General features: G+C 45.1%; 1 protein-coding gene across 3 annotated transcripts in view; it reads left to right on the top strand.

The window, feature by feature from the left end:
• Window positions 1–19,370, top strand: part of RAB40B (RAB40B, member RAS oncogene family) — a 65,293-nt gene that overhangs the window by 21,278 nt on the left and 24,645 nt on the right. The window contains exon 2 of one of the 3 annotated variants that reach the window (XM_074970634.1): window positions 4,392–4,608. The exons of the other annotated variants lie outside the window; for them this stretch is intronic. Within the exon in view, the coding sequence (XP_074826735.1) occupies window positions 4,392–4,608 (217 nt within the window). The remainder of the gene's footprint in view (window positions 1–4,391; window positions 4,609–19,370) is intronic. 3 annotated transcript variants of the gene reach the window in all.

Raw genomic sequence — 19,370 nt, 5'->3', positions numbered from 1 at the left:
TTATCAATATTATATATGTGCTTCTGAAAACATAATATTTAATATTGTCAGCTTTCATCGACTGATAATTATTCTTGGTGGAATTCCGGTGCAATTTTTAAATTATACTATTCTTTCTTTCTTTCCTGGAAACTCACTGCAGACCGGCAGCCAATGGCTCGCGGACCGGCATCGGTCCACGGACCACTACTTTGAGAAGCACTGGTCTAGGGGTCATGAAACCTTCAGGGTATAAAGAAACCTCCTCAATGGAGACTGAATCAATGACAAGGCTTACTGAATGGGACATGAGTGAATTATAAATTTATCAATAAGAATTTGTTTGCTAGCACTTTTTTAAAAGAGTTAAATGACCATTGTGCATATATATGCACTGGCTGGGAATACCAACTTTAGCCTTCTTTTACTATAGAGGATGAATTTCATGTGCAGCTCTTTCAGGTTAAAGAAACATTTTTCAAATATTCTCTTCTTTTTGTCATTTGAAGGTACAATATATAGGTTCAGGAGAATGCTGTCATTATGACACTACAGATGTACTTTGGATCTCCCCTTGCTCTGTCAAAGCTTGCTGCATTGTAGCAAAGGTCATCACAACCTCTGAGAGTGCTTGTGGTAGCACGGTATAGATTTACAAAATACAAGTTACGAAACTTGGCTGCATCTTGTCCCATTTCATAAACATAGCTTGATCTTTTTCACTGAAATGGGTTTGTCTTTTCCTTTAGAATCAGTTTCTTCATATGAGGCCTGATCCAAAGCCTGAAGAAATAATTGGGAAGGCTCTTGCTGACTTCAGTAACTCAGAGTACATGATTCTCTTGAGCCAAATATCTTAAACTTGTTTACTATTAAGTGCCAAGATATGAGAGGCCATTGTATATTTCTTCTGGAATATGTTGCACAATGTGAAGTATTTCATCTGTTTTCAATATTATTTGCGTTTCGAAGCTATTCTCTAGCACAAACTCTGGGTGTGTTTTAAACTTTGTGTTTTCAGAAGTAAGTAAACTAAAGTTTCATAAGAACTGGAAAGCAGTCTTTTATAGTTATTGTAACAGCTCTCTGTACATACCGTCCAACCTTGCCTTAGTGTAAATGTACAAGAAGCTGAACAGTTACAGTCAGAGTTCCCTCTAATTTTTCTCACACATGTGTGGAATGAATTTTGTGATGTGCATCAATATGGAGGTGATGTGACGATGCACATCACAAAATTCATGTGGCGGGGGTGGGGCCGAGGGGTTCAGAGTGTGGGAGGGGGCTCAGGGCTAGGGCAGAGGGTTGGGTTGCAGGGGTGTGAGGGTTCCGGCTGTGGGTGCAGGTTCTGGGGTGGGGCTGGGGATAAGGGGCTCAGGGCTGGAGCAGAGGGTTGGGATGTGTGTGTGGGAGTGAGGGTTCTGGCTGGGGGTGTGGGCTCTGCGGTGGGGCCGGGAATGAGTGATTTTGGGTGCAGGAGGGTGCTCTGGGGCTACGGCAGGGAGAGAGGACTCCCCGTCCCCCCAGCCCCCCCCCCCCCCCCCGCAGCAGCACCTGGGCTGGGGAGGAGAGGCGCCTTTCCCTGCCGTGGCAGCTTCAGGGCTGGGGCCACAGGATAGGTGCCCCTCCACTGGCCACGGCAGGGCTGGGCTAGGGCGGGGTTGGGAGAGGGGTGTCCCTCCCCTAGCCATGGCAGGTCTGGGGCTGAGTTGGGGCCAGGGGAGGGACACCGCTGCAGGTCCGAGCTGGTGCTGGGTTCAGGCCACCCCATCCTTGGCAGCATCAGGTCTGGGGCTGAGTTGGGGCTGGAGGAGGGGCACCCCGGCCCATCTACAGCAGGTCCAGGCTGGGCAGGTTCCCTGAGCGCCTGTGCAGCACTAAATAGGCTGCTGTGTGGCCATGCAGCTGCACAGTTTACAGGGAACTTAGGTTACAGTTAGTAGCCAAATGAGCAGTTGTTATGCCTAAGCAACTGGGTGTGCACATTAATTCAAAAGCAAATACTTAGGGAAGCTTAGATAAGACAACTTTTCATAAAGTAATGGTACTTATTGTGGTGTCAGAGTACTTCACGTGTGCCAAGCGTCCATTTGCTGTTCTTTCCTGGATGGGCAGAATGCCTGATCTTATGATGTTTGCTTGTATTGTGTTCATAGAGATTGTGTATACCACAAAAAGGGGGCACAAGATAAGAGGGTTGAAGTTGTGTGTGTTTTCAATATGACCCACAACATGCTAGGCACTATAGAAGCACAAAGAAGACAGACTCTGCCCCGGAGAGTTAATATTATTTTTAAATTGAGGTTTTAGAATTGTAAGGCACTTTTACCAACAGACTTGAAGTATGCAGATGAACTAAAGGGGAGGACTGACTCTCCGCTGGTGTCATAATCCCACCATCCACTATGAAGGGCTGATCATAAGGTAGCAATAGACGGAAGAAGGTGTAGCGAAGGCAGAAAGCAGAGTAATCCTGATGGAATGGCTTTTCAATTGATAGTACACTTTAATTTCTAAACCAAAATGTTTTCCTTCAGAGTGGAGTAGGGTTCACAACCCTCCCAGTTTTGCCAGGAATCTTCTGGAATCAGACCAATGTTCCCTCTAATTTTTGACAGGCCGTGGGCACAAAAAATTTCTTCTGTGCAAATTGTTGTGCTTCTGTGCAAATTTTTGTGCATGCGGTGTTTCGCCGTGTGCACGGGGTTTAGGATCTGTGTGCACACGCTTACAGTTTAGAGGGAACAGTGAATCAGACCCTATCTCCCGGAGGCTACTGAAGCCAAACTGGGAAATTTTAGGCACTAAAAATCCAGCGGCGCAGCAGGGCTAAGGCAGGCTCCCTGACTGCTCTGGCCCCACGCCACTCCTGGAAGTGGCCGGCACGACCCTGCGCCCTCTGGGCGGGGGACGGGGGAGCGGATCTCTTCATGCTGCCCCGCCCCGAGCACTGACTCCACAGCTCCCATTGGCCGGGAACTGCAGCTAATGGGAGCTGCAGGGGTGGCACTTGCAGGCACAGGCAGCGTGCACAGCCCCCTGTCCCGCCCCAGGGGCCGCAGGATTGTGCTGGCTGCTTCTGGGGGCGGCGCAGGACTGGGACAATCAGGAAGCCTACCTAAGCCCCCCTGCGCCGCCGACTGGGAGCCACCCGAGGTAAGCGCCTTCTGGCTGGAGCTCTCACCCCCTCCTGCACCCCTGCTCCAGTCCTGAGCCCCCTCCTGCACCCAAACTCCCTCCCAGAGCCTGCACCCCACACCCCTTCCTGCACCCCTACCCCAGCCCAGAGCCCTCTCTTGCACCCAAGCTCCCTCCCAGAGTCCACACCCCTCACCCCCTCCTGCACCCCAATCTCCTGCGCCAGCCCTTAGCCCCCTCCTGTACCCAAACTCCTCCCAGAGCTTGCACCCTGCACCCCCTGCCCCAGGCTCATCCCAGAGTCCCCTCCCACACTCTGAATCGCTTGGCCCCAGCCCAGAGCCCACACCCCCTCCTGCACCCCAACCCCCTGCGATGGAGGGAGGGGGGATGGAGTGAGCAGGGTGGGGCCTTGGAGACGGGGCTGGCCAGGGCAAGGGTGTTTGGGTTTCTGTGATTAGACAGTTGGCAATCCTAGAGTGGAGTTGTCTTTACTTTTGCCATTAAATGTACTATTTGTGTACGTTATTGTAGCTCCTAAGCCCTGGTCTGCACCAGGAGTTGAGGTCGAATTTAGCAGCGTTAAATTGATTTAACCCTGCACCCATCCACATGACGAAGCCCTTTTTTTCGACTTAAAGGACTCTTAAAATCGATTTCTTTACCCAACCCCCGACAAGGGGATTAGTGCTGAAATTGGCCTTGCTGGGTCGAATTTGGGGTACTGTGAACGCAATTAGACAGTATTGGCCTCCGGGAGCTATCCCAGAGTGCTCCATTGTGACCACTCTGGACAGCACTCTCAACTCAGATGCACTGGCCAGGTAGACAGGAAAAGGCCCGCGAACTTTTGAATTTCATTTCCTGTTTGGCCAGCGTGGCAAGCTGCAGGTGAGTGCAGAGCTCATCAGCAGAGGTGACCATGATGGAGTCCCAGAATCGCAAAAGAGCTCCAGCATGGACCGAACGGGAGGTACAGGATCTGATCGCTGTATGGGGAGAGGAATCCGTGCTATCAGAACTCCGTTCCAGCTTTTGAAATGCCAAAACATTTGTCAAAATCTCCCAGGGCATGAAAGACAGAGGCCATAACAGGGACCCGAAGCAGTGCGACGTGAAACTTAAGGAGCTGAGGCAAGCCTACTAGAAAACCAGAGAGGCAAACAGCCGCTCCGGGTCAGAGCCCCAAACATGCTGCTTCTATGATGAGCTGCATGCCATTTTAGGGGGTTCAGCTACCACTATCCCAACCATGTCGTTTAACTCCTTCAAAGGAAATGGAGGCAACATGGAAGCAGGTTTTGGGGACGAAAAAGATGATGATGATGATGATGATTGATGATGAGGTTGTAGATGGCTCACAGCAAGCAAGCGGAGAAACCGGTTTTCCCGACAGCCAGGAACTGTTTCTCATCCTGGACCTGGAGCTAGTACCCCCCGAAACCACCCAAGGCTGCCTCCCGGACCCGCCAGGCGGAGAAGGGACCTCTGGTAAGTGTACCTTTTTAAAATACTATACATGGTTTAAAAGCAAGCATGTTTAATGATTAATTTGCCCTGGCATTTGTGGCCAGTACAGCTACTGGAAAAGTCTGTTAACGTGTCTGGGGATGGAGTGGAAATCCTCCAGGGACATTTCCATAAAGCTCTCCTAGATGTACTCCCAAAGCCTTTGCCAAAGGTTTCTGGGGAGGACAGCGTTATTCTGTCCACCATGGTAGGACACTTTACCACGCCAGGCCAGTAGCACGTACTCGGGAATCATTACACTGCAATGCTTTGTTCTGCATGTTTGCTGGCGTTCAAACAACATCCGTTCTTTATCTCTGTGTTATCCTCAGGAGAGTGATATCATTCATGGTCACCTGGTTGAAATAGGGTGCTTTTTTGTGGGGGGAGGGTGGTTAGCTTACAGGGAAGTAGAGTGAACCAAGGGGGTTGGGGTTTTCATCAAGGAGAAACAAACAGAACTTTCACACTGTAGCCTGGCCAGTCATGAAACTAGTTTTCAAAGCTTCTCTGATGCGCACCGCGCCCTCCTGTGCTCTTCTAACCACCCTGGTGTCTGGCTGCGCGTAACCAGCGGCCAGGCAATTTGCCACAACCTCTCACCCCGCCATAAACATCTCCCCCTTACTCTCTCAGATATTGTGGAGCGCATAGCAAGCAGTAATAACAGTGGGAATATTGTTTTCGCTGAGGTCTAACTGAGTCAGTAAACTGCACCAGCGCGCTTTTAAATGTCCAAATGCACATTCTACCACCATTCTGCACTTGCTCAGCCTGTAGTTGAACAGCTTCTGACTACTGTCCAGGCTGCGTGTGTATGGCTTCATGAGCCATGGCATTAAGGGGTAGGCTGGGTCCCCAAGGATAACTATAGGCATTTCAATATCCCCAACAGTTATTTTCTGGTCTGGGAATAAAGTCTCTTCCTGCAGCTTTTGAAACAGACCAGAGTTCCTGAAGATGCGAGCGTCATGTACCTTTCCCGGCCATCCCATGTTGATGCTGGTGAATCGTCCCTTGTGATCCACCAGTGCTCGCAGCACTATTGAAAAGTACCCCTTGCGGTTTATGTACTCGCCGGCTTGGTGCTCTGGTGGCAAGATAGGGATATGGGTTCCGTCTTTGGCCCCCCCAAAGTTAGGGAATCCCATTGCAGCAAAGCCATCTAGTATGACCTGCACATTTCCCAGGGTCACTACCCTTGATATCAGCAGATCTTTGATTGCGTTGGCTACTTTTATCACAGCAGCCCCCACAGTAGATTTGCCCACTCCAAATTGATTCCCGACTGACCGGTAGCTGTCTGGCGTTGCAAGCTTCCACAGGGCTATTGCCACTCACTTCTCAACTGTGAGGGCTGCTCTCATCTTGGTATTTTTGTGCCTCAGGGCAGGGGAAAGCAAGTCATAAAGTTCCATGAAAGTGCCCTTACACATGCAAAAGTTTCGCAGCCACTGGGAATCGTCCCAGACTTGCAACGCTGTGCGATCCCACCAGTCTGCGCTTGTTTCCTAGGCCCAGAATCAGCATTCCACCGCATGAACCTGCCCCATTAGCACCATGGTGCCCACATTGCCAGGGCCCGTGCTTTGAGAGAAGTTGGTGTCCATGTCCTCATCACTCTCCTCACCGCGCTGATGTCGCCTACTCGCCCGGTTTCGCTTTGCGAGGTTCTAGTGCTGCATATACTGCTGGATAATGCGTGTGGTGTTTAATGTGCTCCTAATTGCCAAAGTGATCTGAGCGGGCTCCATGCTTGCTGTGGTATGGCATTTGCACAGAAGAAAGGCACGGAACGATTGTCTGCTGTTGCTCTGAGGGAGGGGGGGCGACTGATGACATGGCTTACAGGGTTGGCTTACAGGGAATTAAAATCAACAAAGGGGGTGGCTTTACATCAAGGAGAAACAAAAACTAATGTCACACAGAATGGCCCCCTCAAGGATTGAACTCAAAATCCTGGATTTAGCAGGCCAATGCTCAACCCAATGCTCAACCCACTGAGCTATCCCTCCCCCCGGTATTTCAGGCAGGACTGAATTGCCATTAAACTTTTCAAGGTGCCTCTGACAGACCACACTGAAACGATTGTCGGCCGTTGATTTCACGGAGGGAGGGAGGGAGGGGGGAGCAAATGAATACAAAACAAATCTGGTGTATTTCTTGTTTTGATCCACTCCATCTATCTTTTTACATCTTTGACTGGCAGCAGACGGTGCAGTAGGACTGCTAGCCATTCTCATCTCCTGGCTGCTCGCCAGAAGACAGTGCAATAGGAGTGCCAGCAGGACTAAAGAGAATGACCTGGTTGAGTCACTCCTATTTTAGTCCCTGCACTCATGTCTGCCCGGGCTCTCCTGATCGACCTTACCAAGGTGGCCAGGAGCACTTTGGACATGATGACGATGGTTATATGGCCTATTGCACCATCTGCTGCCACAAGGCAATGGGCTGCTGCTGTGTAGCAATGCAGTACCATGTCTGCCAGCACCCAGGAGACGTATGGTGACAGTGAGCTGAGCGGGCTCCATGCTTGCCGTGGTATGGCGTCTGCACAGGTAACTCAGGAAAAAAGGCGCGAAACGATTGTCTGCCGTTGCTTTCATGGAGGGAGGGAGGGAGGGCCTGATGACATGTACCCAGAACCACCCGCGACAATGTTTTTGCCTCATTAGGCGTTGGGATCTCAACCCAGAATGCCAGTGGGCGGTGGAGACTGCGGGAACTGTGGGATAGCTACCCACAGTGCAACGCTCCGGAAGTTGATGCTAGCATCGGTACTGTGGAAGCACTTTGCCGAAGTTAAGGCACTTAATGCACTTAGAGAATTTTGTGTGGGGGGACACACAATCGACTATATAAAAACGATTTCTGAAAAAATGACTTCTTTAAATTCGACCTAATTTTGTAGTGTAGACATACCCTAAGAGTCCTAGTCATGGACCAGTACCTTGTTGTGCTAGACGCTGTTCAAACACCGAACAAAAAGACCATCTCTGTCCCAAATAGGTTGCAATCGAAATATAAGATAAGAGACAACAGATACAGAAAGGCCAGCAGGGGAGTACAGGGAAACAATGAGATAGTATTGGTCAGCATTAAAGGCAGTGGTTTGGGCATACCAGCAAACTGCTGGCATTATTTTTTATTTTTTTTTTAATAAATGGCAATGTGAACTAACTCGATGTATTACTTATAAGATAGTAACCGCATTTTAGAGTTACAGTGACTTTAACTGGGACCCGCTGGGTATAATTATATTAGTAGGCTGAGTTACTATGTTGGCTTAAAGATTTTCTTTCTCTCTCCCCCACCAAATCCTGTGTAAGTGTGCATATGTCCTTGTGCTTTGGCGAAGTGTATTCCCTACCGTAGGTGAACTAGCCAACTCCATAAATGAGGTGAAAGCACCATAATACCATTTGACTAACATCATTTGGAAATAAACAGGTAGCAGAGGAGCATTCAGATGAAAAGTGCAACACAGGAGGTAGGTAAGATCCATAACTTCACCTCTGTTTTATTACTCTTCAGAATGTTTTGTTACTTTGCACTACCACACACAGATCCCATTGTGCTAGTTTTTCTACCAACATAAAGCAAAACAAGGAACTGTGGTGTTTTGAAAAGTTATTATATAAATGCCATCACTAAAAATCCTATGGCCCTCCTGATGAAATGACAAAATCTACCTATTGGTCTTCAAACTACTGCCAATTCAGTACAGTATTTGGCACTCTTATCATTGTGCGCAGTTGCTTGCAGATCAGGAATAAATTTAGTAGTCTGTCTAGAGCTGACAAATTGTGCACTTCTTGATTGTTTGCTTTTGTATAATAATGACTCTCTGAGACTAAGCCCCTTAGCATTTTGTGCATTCAAAGCCATTACAAATAATTGTCACATTCACTTTGCTGGAGGATTTAAAAAACAAAACACCATAAAAGCATACATGCACTTGTTCACAGTGTCAAATTCTCTTGCCCATATAGTTCCATATCTTTTATGGTGTAAAACAGTTTTCTCTTCTCCCTTCACCCTCTCCCAAGCTCCCCTCCCCCAGCCTATAGCAACAAATACTGGAGTGTAAATGTAAAAAAACAAAAATGAGCGCAAACCAGCCACTGATATGCTAATGTGAAAAGAATTGAGACCTACAAATACTTGACAGTCTTAGTTAGAAAACCATTCCTAGGCAACACTGACACTTTCTTATATTAGATCTTGTATCAGTTTTGGATAGGGGAAGAATTGCTGTTTGAAAAAGATTTTGAAAAAAAACCCCCAGATAATAGGATTTTTTAAAAACTCTTAGATTTATAAAAAAAATCACATTATTTTCTCTAATTTGTAACATGTTCTGAAATAAACTTAATTCTGAGCATTGCCTACCAGAGGGGTAACCCCAGTATGTCTGTCATTTTGGTGAAAGTAAACTGCTTTGGGATTAGCAAAACACATTTGTGTGGAGATAATTAGTGAATAGTAAGTTAGATTCTCTGTTGGTGTTGATTGGCAAAACTACACAGAGAGCGAGAGAGAGCAGAAGAGATGGTATCATGGTATATACAATATGTGGGAATACACACAACATATTTTATCTGAGTGGCCTTGTTTCTTACACATACCAAGATTTATAAAAATGCCGGTTGGGAGTCAGGCTTTCTTTTGTTTTGGAAGAAGTGCTTTTTTTTTTTTTTTGGTCATGTTGGAGGGATTAGCTTGGAAGAGGGATAGTATAAAATCCTGTGGTCATGACCATAAGCAATGAGTGCAAACCTCATATAGAATAAACTGAAGGAGGACCACCTCTTTCATACATTCCCTTTGAGGGGAGAGAATGAACAAAAATACCATTTCTGTATAGTATCCTGTATCTTTCTAAAAAACAAATCTTGATGAGTTTTCTGAGATTTCTGAAACTTGGAGGGTGATATTCCCTTCCAGCTTTTCTGAAAGCCGTGACTAAAATGCACCAAAATAAGGAAAACATGTTTTTCCCCCCCGGTAATGCTAATAATACTTCTACACAATAACATGTTATATATAGCACCTTTCATCTGAGGATGCTAACTGAAATCTGTAGTAAACATTCAGTTAAGGAGCTACTGCCTGATATCTTTTCCTTTAGATGAACGGAGGAGAGGAAATGCTGAACTGAAGTTTGTAATTGATGCTTCCTTTTGAAGTGGAAAGTTTTTAGTTCTAATTCCCATGGCAAGATAAGTCTGTAGTGATATGCAGATAAAAACAGACTGTTTCATCACTTACGAGTAAATATTAAGACAGGATAGAATTAAATGTGATTTCAGTTATGCTCTCTACTTCCTTTCTATTTATAGTGATAGGCATGGTTCACTGGCTGTTACTTCAGTTAAAAGACAATTCACTAGCTGATGCTAAATGGAGTTTCCTTTTCTGAACAAATATTTTTCCTATGTGTTTAGTGTATTTAGCCATCTTAGATTACATTAGTCTAAACTGAATCTGGATTTTAAAAAGCATGTATACCAAATCCATCAAAAATGTCTGGATTTGGTGTACAACATGACTATCAACAATTCAATTTTTCATCTAGTGGCACGAATAGTGAGAGGAAAACAAAAATAGTTCTAAGTACACAGGTTTTAGCCCCTTATTCTTTTAATCAAAGGTCTGTTGTGGTTTCAAATGGGGCTTTTTTGGTTTAGTACTTGTTGCTTTCTGTTTTGTGTTTTTAATAAAAAAGGCAACTGATGGAAAATACACAACAAACTTTATTTACAATACTGGTTTGATCTAGAATTGGAGTCAATAATATGGGTTAAAACTGATGGGAAGTCTTCTGGAAGAGTTGCCAAAGTCTAAGTAACCTGACTCTTAAAGTTTATGAGAGAGGCAGTGTAGGTGAGGTAATATCTTTTACTGGACAAACGTCTCTTGGTGGAAGGTACCAGCTTTCAAGCTTCACTGAGCCCTTCTTCAGATCTTCACTTGATCTGAAGAAGAGCTCTGTGAAGCTCGAAAGCTTGTAGCTTGTACCACCAGAAGTTGGTCTTTAATAAAAGATATTATCTTGTCTACCTTGTCTCTCTCATTTTCTGGGACCAACATGGCTATAACAACATTCTTTAAATTTATGTAAGAAAGTGCTCTAGCTATGAAGGAGCTTTTATCTAATGACTGAAGAACACCCCCTTTGAGTGTAGAATTCTTGTAAATTTCAATATGCCGGCCACTTAGAGGGAAGTAGGCAGTGAGAGTGAAAGGGTGGAAAGAGTTCTATCCATGTGCCTGCCAGCCAGAACATTGTCTTTTTCAAATAGCATCTGTTGACAGGTGGGTTTCAAAATGAGAAAATTGTCATATTCAGGAATCAGCAAATTGTATATGATTACTTTCTTAATTGTGCTTTATGACTGAGTTAATGAATCAAAGAATACATTTAGGATTTAAAATATTGTAGATTAGTTTGTAATTTCAATTGGCCCTATTTTTCTTTTTTTAATTTATATTTTATAGGCTGGCTAACCTAGTGAGGAGGGCTTTAAACTAGGTTCACCGGGGGAAGGAGACCAAAGCCCTGAGGTAAGTGGGAAAGCAGGATACCGGGAGGAAGCACAGGCAGGAACATCTGTGAGGGGAGGGCTCCTGCGTCATACTGAGAATGAGGGGCGATCAGCAGGATATCTCAAGTGCTTATATACGAATGCACAAAGCCTTGGAAACAAGCAGGGAGAACTGGAGGTCCTGGTGATGTCAAGGAATTATGACGTGATTGGAATAACAGAGACTTGGTGGGATAACTCACATGACTGGAGTACTGTCATGGATGGTTATAAACTGTTCAGGAAGGACAGGCAGGGCAGAAAAGGTGGGGGAGTAGCACTGTATGTAAGGGAGCAGTATAACTGCTCAGAGCTCTGGTACGAAACTGCAGAAAAACCTGAGTGTCTCTGGATTAAGTTTAGAAGTGTGAGCAACAAGAGTGATGTAGTGGTGGGAGTCTGCTATAGACCACCGGACCAGGGGGATGAGGTGGATGAGGCTTTCTTCCGGCAACTCGCAGAAGCTACTAGATCGCACGCCCTGGTTCTCATGGGTGACTTTAATTATCCTGATATCTGCTGGGAGAGCAATACAGCGGTGCATAGAGAATCCAGGAAGTTTTTGGAAAGCGTAGGGGACAATTTCCTGGTGCAAGTGCTAGAGGAGCCAACTAGGGGGGGAGCTTTTCTTGACCTGCTGCTCACAAACTGGGAAGAATTAGTGGGGGAAGCAAAAGTGGATGGGAATCTGGGAGGCAGTGACCATGAGTTGGTTGAGTTCAGGATCCTGACACAGGGAAGAAAGGTAAGCAGCAGGATACGGACCCTGGACTTCAGGAAAGCAGACTTCGACTCCCTCAGGGAACGGATGGGTAGGATCCCCTGGGGGACTAACATGAAGGGGAAAGGAGTCCAGGAGAGCTGGCTGTATTTCAAGGAATCCCTATTGAGGTTACAGGGACAAACCATCCCGATGAGTCGAAAGAATAGTAAATATGGCAGGCGACCAGCTTGGCTTAACGGTGAAATCCTAGCGGATCTTAAACATAAAAAAGAAGCTTACAAGAAGTGGAAGTTTGGACATATGACTAGGGAAGAGTATAAAAATATTGCTCGGGCATGTAGGAAAGATATAAGGAGGGCCAAATCGCACCTGGAGCTGCAGCTAGCAAGAGATGTCAAGAGTAACAAGAAGGGTTTCTTCAGGTATGTTGGCAACAAGAAGAAAGCCAAGGAAAGTGTGGGCCCCTTACTGAATGAGGGAGGCAACCTAGTGACAGAGGATGTGGAAAAAGCTAATGTACTCAATGCTTTTTTTGCCTCTGTCTTCACTAACAAGGTCAGCTCCCAGACTGCTGCGCTGGGCATCACATCATGGGGAGTAGATGGCCAGCCCTCTGTGGAGAAAGAGATGGTTAGGGACTATTTAGAAAAGCTGGACGTGCACAAGTCCATGGGGCCAGATGAGTTGCATCTGAGAGTGCTAAAGGAATTGGCGGCTGTGATTGCAGAGCCATTGGCCATTATCTTTGAAAACTCGTGGCGAGCGGGGGAAGTCCCAGATGACTGGAAAAAGGCTAATGTAGTGCCAATCTTTAAAAAAGGGAAGAAGGAGGATCCTGGGAACTACAGGCCAGTCAGCCTCACCTCAGTCCCCGGAAAAATCATGGAGCAGGTCCTCAAAGAATCAATCCTGAAGCACTTACATGAGAGGAAAGTGATCAGGAACAGTCAGCATGGATTCACCAAGGGAAGGTCATGCCTGACTAATCTAATCGCCTTCTATGATGAGATTACTGGTTCTGTGGATGAAGGGAAAGCAGTGGATATATTGTTTCTTGACTTTAGCAAAGCTTTTGACACGGTCTCCCACAGTATTCTTGTCAGCAAGTTAAAGAAGTATGGGCTGGATGAATGCACTATAAGGTGGGTAGAAAGTTGGCTAGATTGTCGGGCTCAACGGGTAGTGATCAATGGCTCCATGTCTAGTTGGCAGCCGGTGTCAAGTGGAGTGCCCCAGGGGTCGGTCCTGGGGCCGGTTTTGTTCAATATCTTCATAAATGATCTGGAGGATGGTGTGGATTGCACTCTCAGCAAATTTGCGGATGATACTAAACTAGGAGGAGTGGTAGATACGCTGGAGGGCAGGGATAGGATACGGAGGGACCTAGACAAATTGGAGGATTGGGCCAAAAGAAATCTGATGAGGTTCAATAAGGATAAGTGCAGGGTCCTGCACTTAGGACGGAAGAACCCAATGCACCACTACAGCCTAGGGACCGAATGGCTAGGCAGCAGTTCTGCGGAAAAGGACCTAGGGGTGACAGTGGACGAGAAGCTGGATATGAGTCAGCAGTGTGCCCTTGTTGCCAAGAAGGCCAATGGCATTTTGGGATGTATAAATAGGGGCATAGCGAGCAGATCGAGGGACGTGATCGTTCCCCTCTATTCGACATTGGTGAGGCCTCATCTGGAGTACTGTGTCCAGTTTTGGGCCCCACACTACAAGAAGGATGTGGATAAATTGGAGAGAGTCCAGCGAAGGGCAACAAAAATGATTAGGGGTCTGGAACACATGACTTATGAGGAGAGGCTGAGGGAACTGGGATTGTTTAGTCTGCAGAAGAGAAGAATGAGGGGGGATTTGATAGCTGCTTTCAACTACCTGAGAGGTAGTTCCAAAGAGGATGGTTCTAGACTATTCTCAGTGGTAGAAGAGGACAGGACAAGGAGTAATGGTCTCAAGTTGGAGTGGGGGAGGTTTAGATTGGATATTAGGAAAAACTTTTTCACTAGGAGGGTGGTGAAACACTGGAATGCGTTACCTAGGGAGGTGGTAGAATCTCCTTCCTTAGAAGTTTTTAAGGTCAGGCTTGACAAAGCCCTGGCTGGGATGATTTAATTGGGGATTGGTCCTGCCTTGAGCAGGGGGTTGGACTAGATGACCTCCTGAGGTCCCTTCCAACCCTGATAATCTATGATTCTATGATTTTTTTTTTTTTCAAAAATAAGGGGAAAATGGGGGGAGGGGAGACAACAGAACAACAAAGTAAGATGAAGGAAGGGAAGCTGGGAGAGAAAAAGAGAGCGACATTGCAGTTTCCATCTGCTCGAGATTAATCAAACGTTTCTAAAAGAAAGTCATATTTATCTAAGATCCCTCTTCTCAAGAACGTTACCTGCTTTTCATGTCAGCCAAGTTGCTGAGCCAAGCTTCTGTGCCTGGAGACAGCCTGCTCTTCCAGCTGAGGAATATGAATTGTTTGACTATAAGCACTGCTCTAGAGAACCAAGCTTTCCATGAGTTGGATAGTTTCTAAGATGATGGGCTGTATCCCAAAACACTGTTTTGGGAAATGAGTTTTAAAGAGATACCTATTATCATATTGATCATCCTGCTATGTTCTGGAGCCACAGGACTGCCTGCCTGACTAAGAATACAGGCTGTATAATAATGCTGCAAGTTGGGGAAATGGAAGCTTCTGGATGTTATTGGGAGTTGCAGTTTACACAAAGCCATTCTTGGCTTCCCACTCACGAGAGAAATGTTTTTAAAATGTCATTAATTTTCCTAAAATAAAGCCGATAAATAGTACCTGGGAAACCTCTCAGGATATGCAATATTCTGGGAAACACATTCATTTTAATAATACTAATTTTGCCTCAAAGGCTTAGGGTTTACCATCTGCCCAGATCTCTTGCTGCCTGGGCTAAAATGGGCTCTAGATCATTGTTGACCAGATTCTCAATCTCATTGAGGATGAGCATCCCTAAATATTTCATATGTTTGGGATGCCACCTAAAATTCCAGTTGTCAAAGATTCCCTATTAGCATTTTGCTTATGCCCAGAATTTGCTTTTTCCCTATTGATTTTATATCCCGAGAGGTGTCTAAATGCATTTATTAGTTTTAATAGAATCTTCAGGTTTGGATAGTCGGCCAAGAGCATTGTCAGCATAAAGCATGATCTTGTGCTCTGTTTGACTTATCTTGATTCCATGTATATGTTGTTTTCTACGGACAGCAATAGCTAACGGTACTAGGGGTAGGTCAAACTACAGAGGTCAAACTGCAACCCTGTTCGTGTACCCCTGTGAATTGGGAATGGTTCTGAGATAGTGCTATTAGTAACCACCCTGGAAAATGGATTCATATAAAGAAGTTTAATCCGGAAGATAAATTGAGTACCAAATCCGAATGTAGCAAGTATGTAAAAAAGGTAATGACAGGATACACAGTCAAAGGCCTTCTCTGCATCCAGGGACATGGCAGCAAGAAGATCCTTTGACTCCCTCGAAACTGCAGTGATGCTAATCATTTGACTCAAACTGTCAGATCCATGTCTGTGATGGATGAACCTCACCAGATTTACACGAATAATTTGGGATAGGATTTTATCAAGCCTTTTGAAAGGGCAGTAGCTAATATTTGGGTGTCACAGGTGATGAAGGAGCTTCACCTTTATTTACCATGCACCCTTGGATCTTTAGCATATCTGGGGATGACTGAAACAACAGCTTCCCTTAAAGTGTGAGAGAGTGTATTATAATTCCTGGCTTCATTTTACATATCCAATAACTTGGGAGCCAAGACTCTATTTTTCTTGGTATGTGTACAGTCTGTACACTTTAAACAGATTTTAGTACAGTAATTAAGTTTGACAGAAGGGATTGGAAGTTAAAGAATGATCATTCTGAATGGCAAGTAAGCAGAAGGCAGAAATGGATCTGACACTAAACCTGACCTTTGTTTTACATTAACATTAAGAGATGCAGCCCAATTTTATTTTATTTTAATTTGATAGATTTTTTTTTTTTTTGCTATAAACTTTCTGTGGAATGATATTCATAAGTATAGGACTCGGTTTTTAACATCTTATTAAATGTCTCAATGTTGAATTCACTGACTAGGTGATGGTCTCTTGTATCTACTACAGTAAGTATGAAAGTTGCTGATCAGTACTTTGATGGGTGATTGGGGTCTGACAAACACCAGTGTGTGAATTTAGCTGACATAATAGGCATACAGTTAAAGGAAGAGGGAAATAAGTAAGTTAATGAAAATGGAGTTCTTTTTAAAAGTAAAATTTAAATATTATTGTGTTAAGTACAAAGATGAAAGGATTAATTTTTATCTCAAAAAGTACAGAAAATTGGTTTCTTTGGATTTGTCAAGCCCAAATATGGCATTGAATAAAATCTTTCACTCCTGAATCATTGAATAAAATCTTTCACTACTGAATCATAGGACTGGAAGGGACCTTGAGAAGTCATCTAATCCAGTCCCCTGCACTCATGGCACTCAAGTATTATCTAGACCAGTGGTTCCCAAACTTGTTCTGCCGCTTGTGCAGGGAAAGCCCCTGGTGGGCTGGGCCTGTTTGTTTACCTGCCGCGTCCGCAGGTTCGGCCGGTACGTCCCTCAGCCGCCGCTTCCAGCAGCTCCCATTGGCCTGGAGCAGCGAACCGTAGCCACTGGGAGCTGCAATCGGCCAAACCTGCGGACGCGGCAAGTAAACAAACAGGCCTGGCCCGCCAGGGGCTTTCCCTGCGTAAGCGGTGGAACAAGTTTGGGAACTACTGATCTAGACCATTCCTAGTGGAAGAAGTGGTCCTAGTGAAGTGGAAGAACAGAATATTGAGGGGTGCGTGTGTGATCCTGCAAGTGAAAGTATTTTGTGTTTTGAAACTTTTTTTTTTTATTGAATGTGTGCATATTCTTCTTGTAGCTAACTTTTTTTCCCTAATAACCTACCTAAATCCAAGCAAGGGTGACACAAGACTTACCCCTAATATATAGCTTTTTATCCATTTGATATTGCTGTAAGTCTCCTGTCTTGACATAATTGAGACACTTTCTGTGCCATTCTCATCAAAATACAGCTCTGAGGATAATTAAGTATCTGTCCAGGCTTGTCAACATCAGCTTTGTTCAGGAGGTGTCAAAGTTCATCTTCAAAACTCGGAAACTGATTTGAGATCAGTTAGTGGCTGTGCCATAAAAACTGAAATGCAAAGATTTAAGCTCAAGGAAGAAGCAATCTTTTTTTTTTTTTAATGCAAATAACCTCTCCATTCACACTGCTTCACTGGGGTTGTTGTGTGACTTACTTTAATACACCTACATAACATTTCGTCAGTTTAAAAAAAAAAAAAAAAAAAGAAGAAGCTTGCAAACCTGCATCCTACAAGGTACTGGTTATGTGTACAGTACAATAAGGGTATAGGTATTTATTTGCCTTGTACTCTGCGTTTTCTTCCTATGTGGAGGATATATACTTAGCAAAAAGAAAAGGAGTACTTGTGGCACCTTAGAGACTAACCAATTTATTTGAGCATAAGCTTTCGTGAGCTACAGCTCACTTCATCAGATGCATACTGTGGAAAGTGTAGAAGATCTTTTATACACACAAAGCATGAAAAAATACCTCCCCCCACCCCACTCTCCTGCTGGCAATAGCTTATCTAAAGTGATCACTCTCCTTACAATGTGTATGATGATCAAGGTGGGCCATTTCCAGCACAAATCCAGGGTTTAACAAGAACGTCGGGGGGGGGGGGGGGTTAGGAAAAAACAAGGGGAAATAGGTTACCTTGCATAATGACTTAGCCACTCCCAGTCTCTATTCAAGCCTAAGTTAATTGTATCCAATTTGCAAATGAATTCCAATTCAACAGTTTCTCACTGGAGTCTGGATTTGAAGTTTTTCTGTTGTAATATCGCAACTTTCATGTCTGTAATCGCGTGACTAGAGAGATTGAAGTGTTCTCCGACTGGTTTATGAATGTTATAGTTCTTGACATCTGATTTGTGCCCATTTATTCTTTTACGTAGAGACTGTCCAGTTTGACCAATGTACATGGCAGAGGGGCATTGCTGGCACATGATGGCATATATCACATTGGTGGATGTGCAGGTAAACGAGCCTCTGATAGCGTGGCTGATGTTATTAGGCCCTGTGATGGTGTCCCCTGAATAGATATGTGGGCACAGTTGGCAACGGGCTTTGTTGCAAGGATAGGTTCCTGGGTTAGTGGTTCTGTTGTGTGGTGTGTGGTTGCTGGTGAGTATTTGCTTCAGGTTGGGGGGCTGTCTGTAGGCAAGGACTGGCCTGTCTCCCAGGATTTGTGAGAGTGTTGGGTCATCCTTCAGGATAGGTTGTAGATCCTTAATAATGCGTTGGAGGGGTTTTAGTTGGGGGCTGAAGGTGACGGCTAGTGGCGTTCTGTTATTTTCTTTGTTAGGCCTGTCCTGTAGTAGGTGACTTCTGGGAACTCTTCTGGCTCTATCAATCTGTTTCTTCACTTCCACAGGTGGGTATTGTAGTTGTAAGAATGCTTGATAGAGATCTTGTAGGTGTTTGTCTCTGTCTGAGGGGTTGGAGCAAATGCGGTTGTATCTCAGAGCTTGGCTGTAGACGATGGATCATGTGGTGTGGTCAGGGTGAAAGCTGGAGGCATGTAGGTAGGAATAGTGGTCAGTAGGTTTCCAGTATAGGGTGATGTTTATGTGACCATCGTTTATTAACACTGTAGTGTCCAGGAAGTGGGTCTCTTGTGTGAACTGGACCAGGCTGAGGTTGATGGTGGGATGGAAATTGTTGAAATCATGGTGGAATTCCTCAAGGGCTTCTTTTCCATGGGTCCAGATGATGAAGATGTCATCAATATAGTGCAAGTAGAGTAGGGGCGTTAGGGGACGAGAGCTGAGGAAGCGTTGTTCTAAGTCAGCCATAAAAATGTTGGCATAATGTGGGGCCATGCGGGTACCCATAGCAGTGCCGCTGATCTGAAGGTATACATTGTCCCCAAATGTAAAATAGTTATGGGTAAGGACAAAGTCACAAAGTTCAGCCACTAGGTTAGCCATGACATTATCGGGGATAGTGTTCCTGATGGCTTGTAGTCCATCTTTGTGTGGAATGTTGGTGTAAAGGGCTTCTACATCCATAGTGGCCAGGATGAAGCCTACTACAGGACAGGCCTAACAAAGAAAATAACACCACTAGCCGTCATCTTTAGCCCCCAACTAAAACCGCTCCAACGCATTATTAAGGATCTACAACCTATCCTGAAAGATGACCCAACACTCTCACAAATCCTGGGAGACAGGCCAGTCCTTGCCTACAGACAGCCCCCCAACCTGAAGCAAATACTCATCAGCAACCACATACCACACAACAGAACCACTAACCCAGGAACCTATCCTTGCAACAA

The sequence above is a fragment of the Natator depressus genome, chromosome 14 (assembly GCF_965152275.1).
Source record: "Natator depressus isolate rNatDep1 chromosome 14, rNatDep2.hap1, whole genome shotgun sequence".
Classification (NCBI taxonomy): domain Eukaryota; kingdom Metazoa; phylum Chordata; order Testudines; family Cheloniidae; genus Natator; species Natator depressus.
Note: the sequence above shows the minus strand (reverse complement) of the source record. Positions and strands in the feature narration are given on the sequence as shown.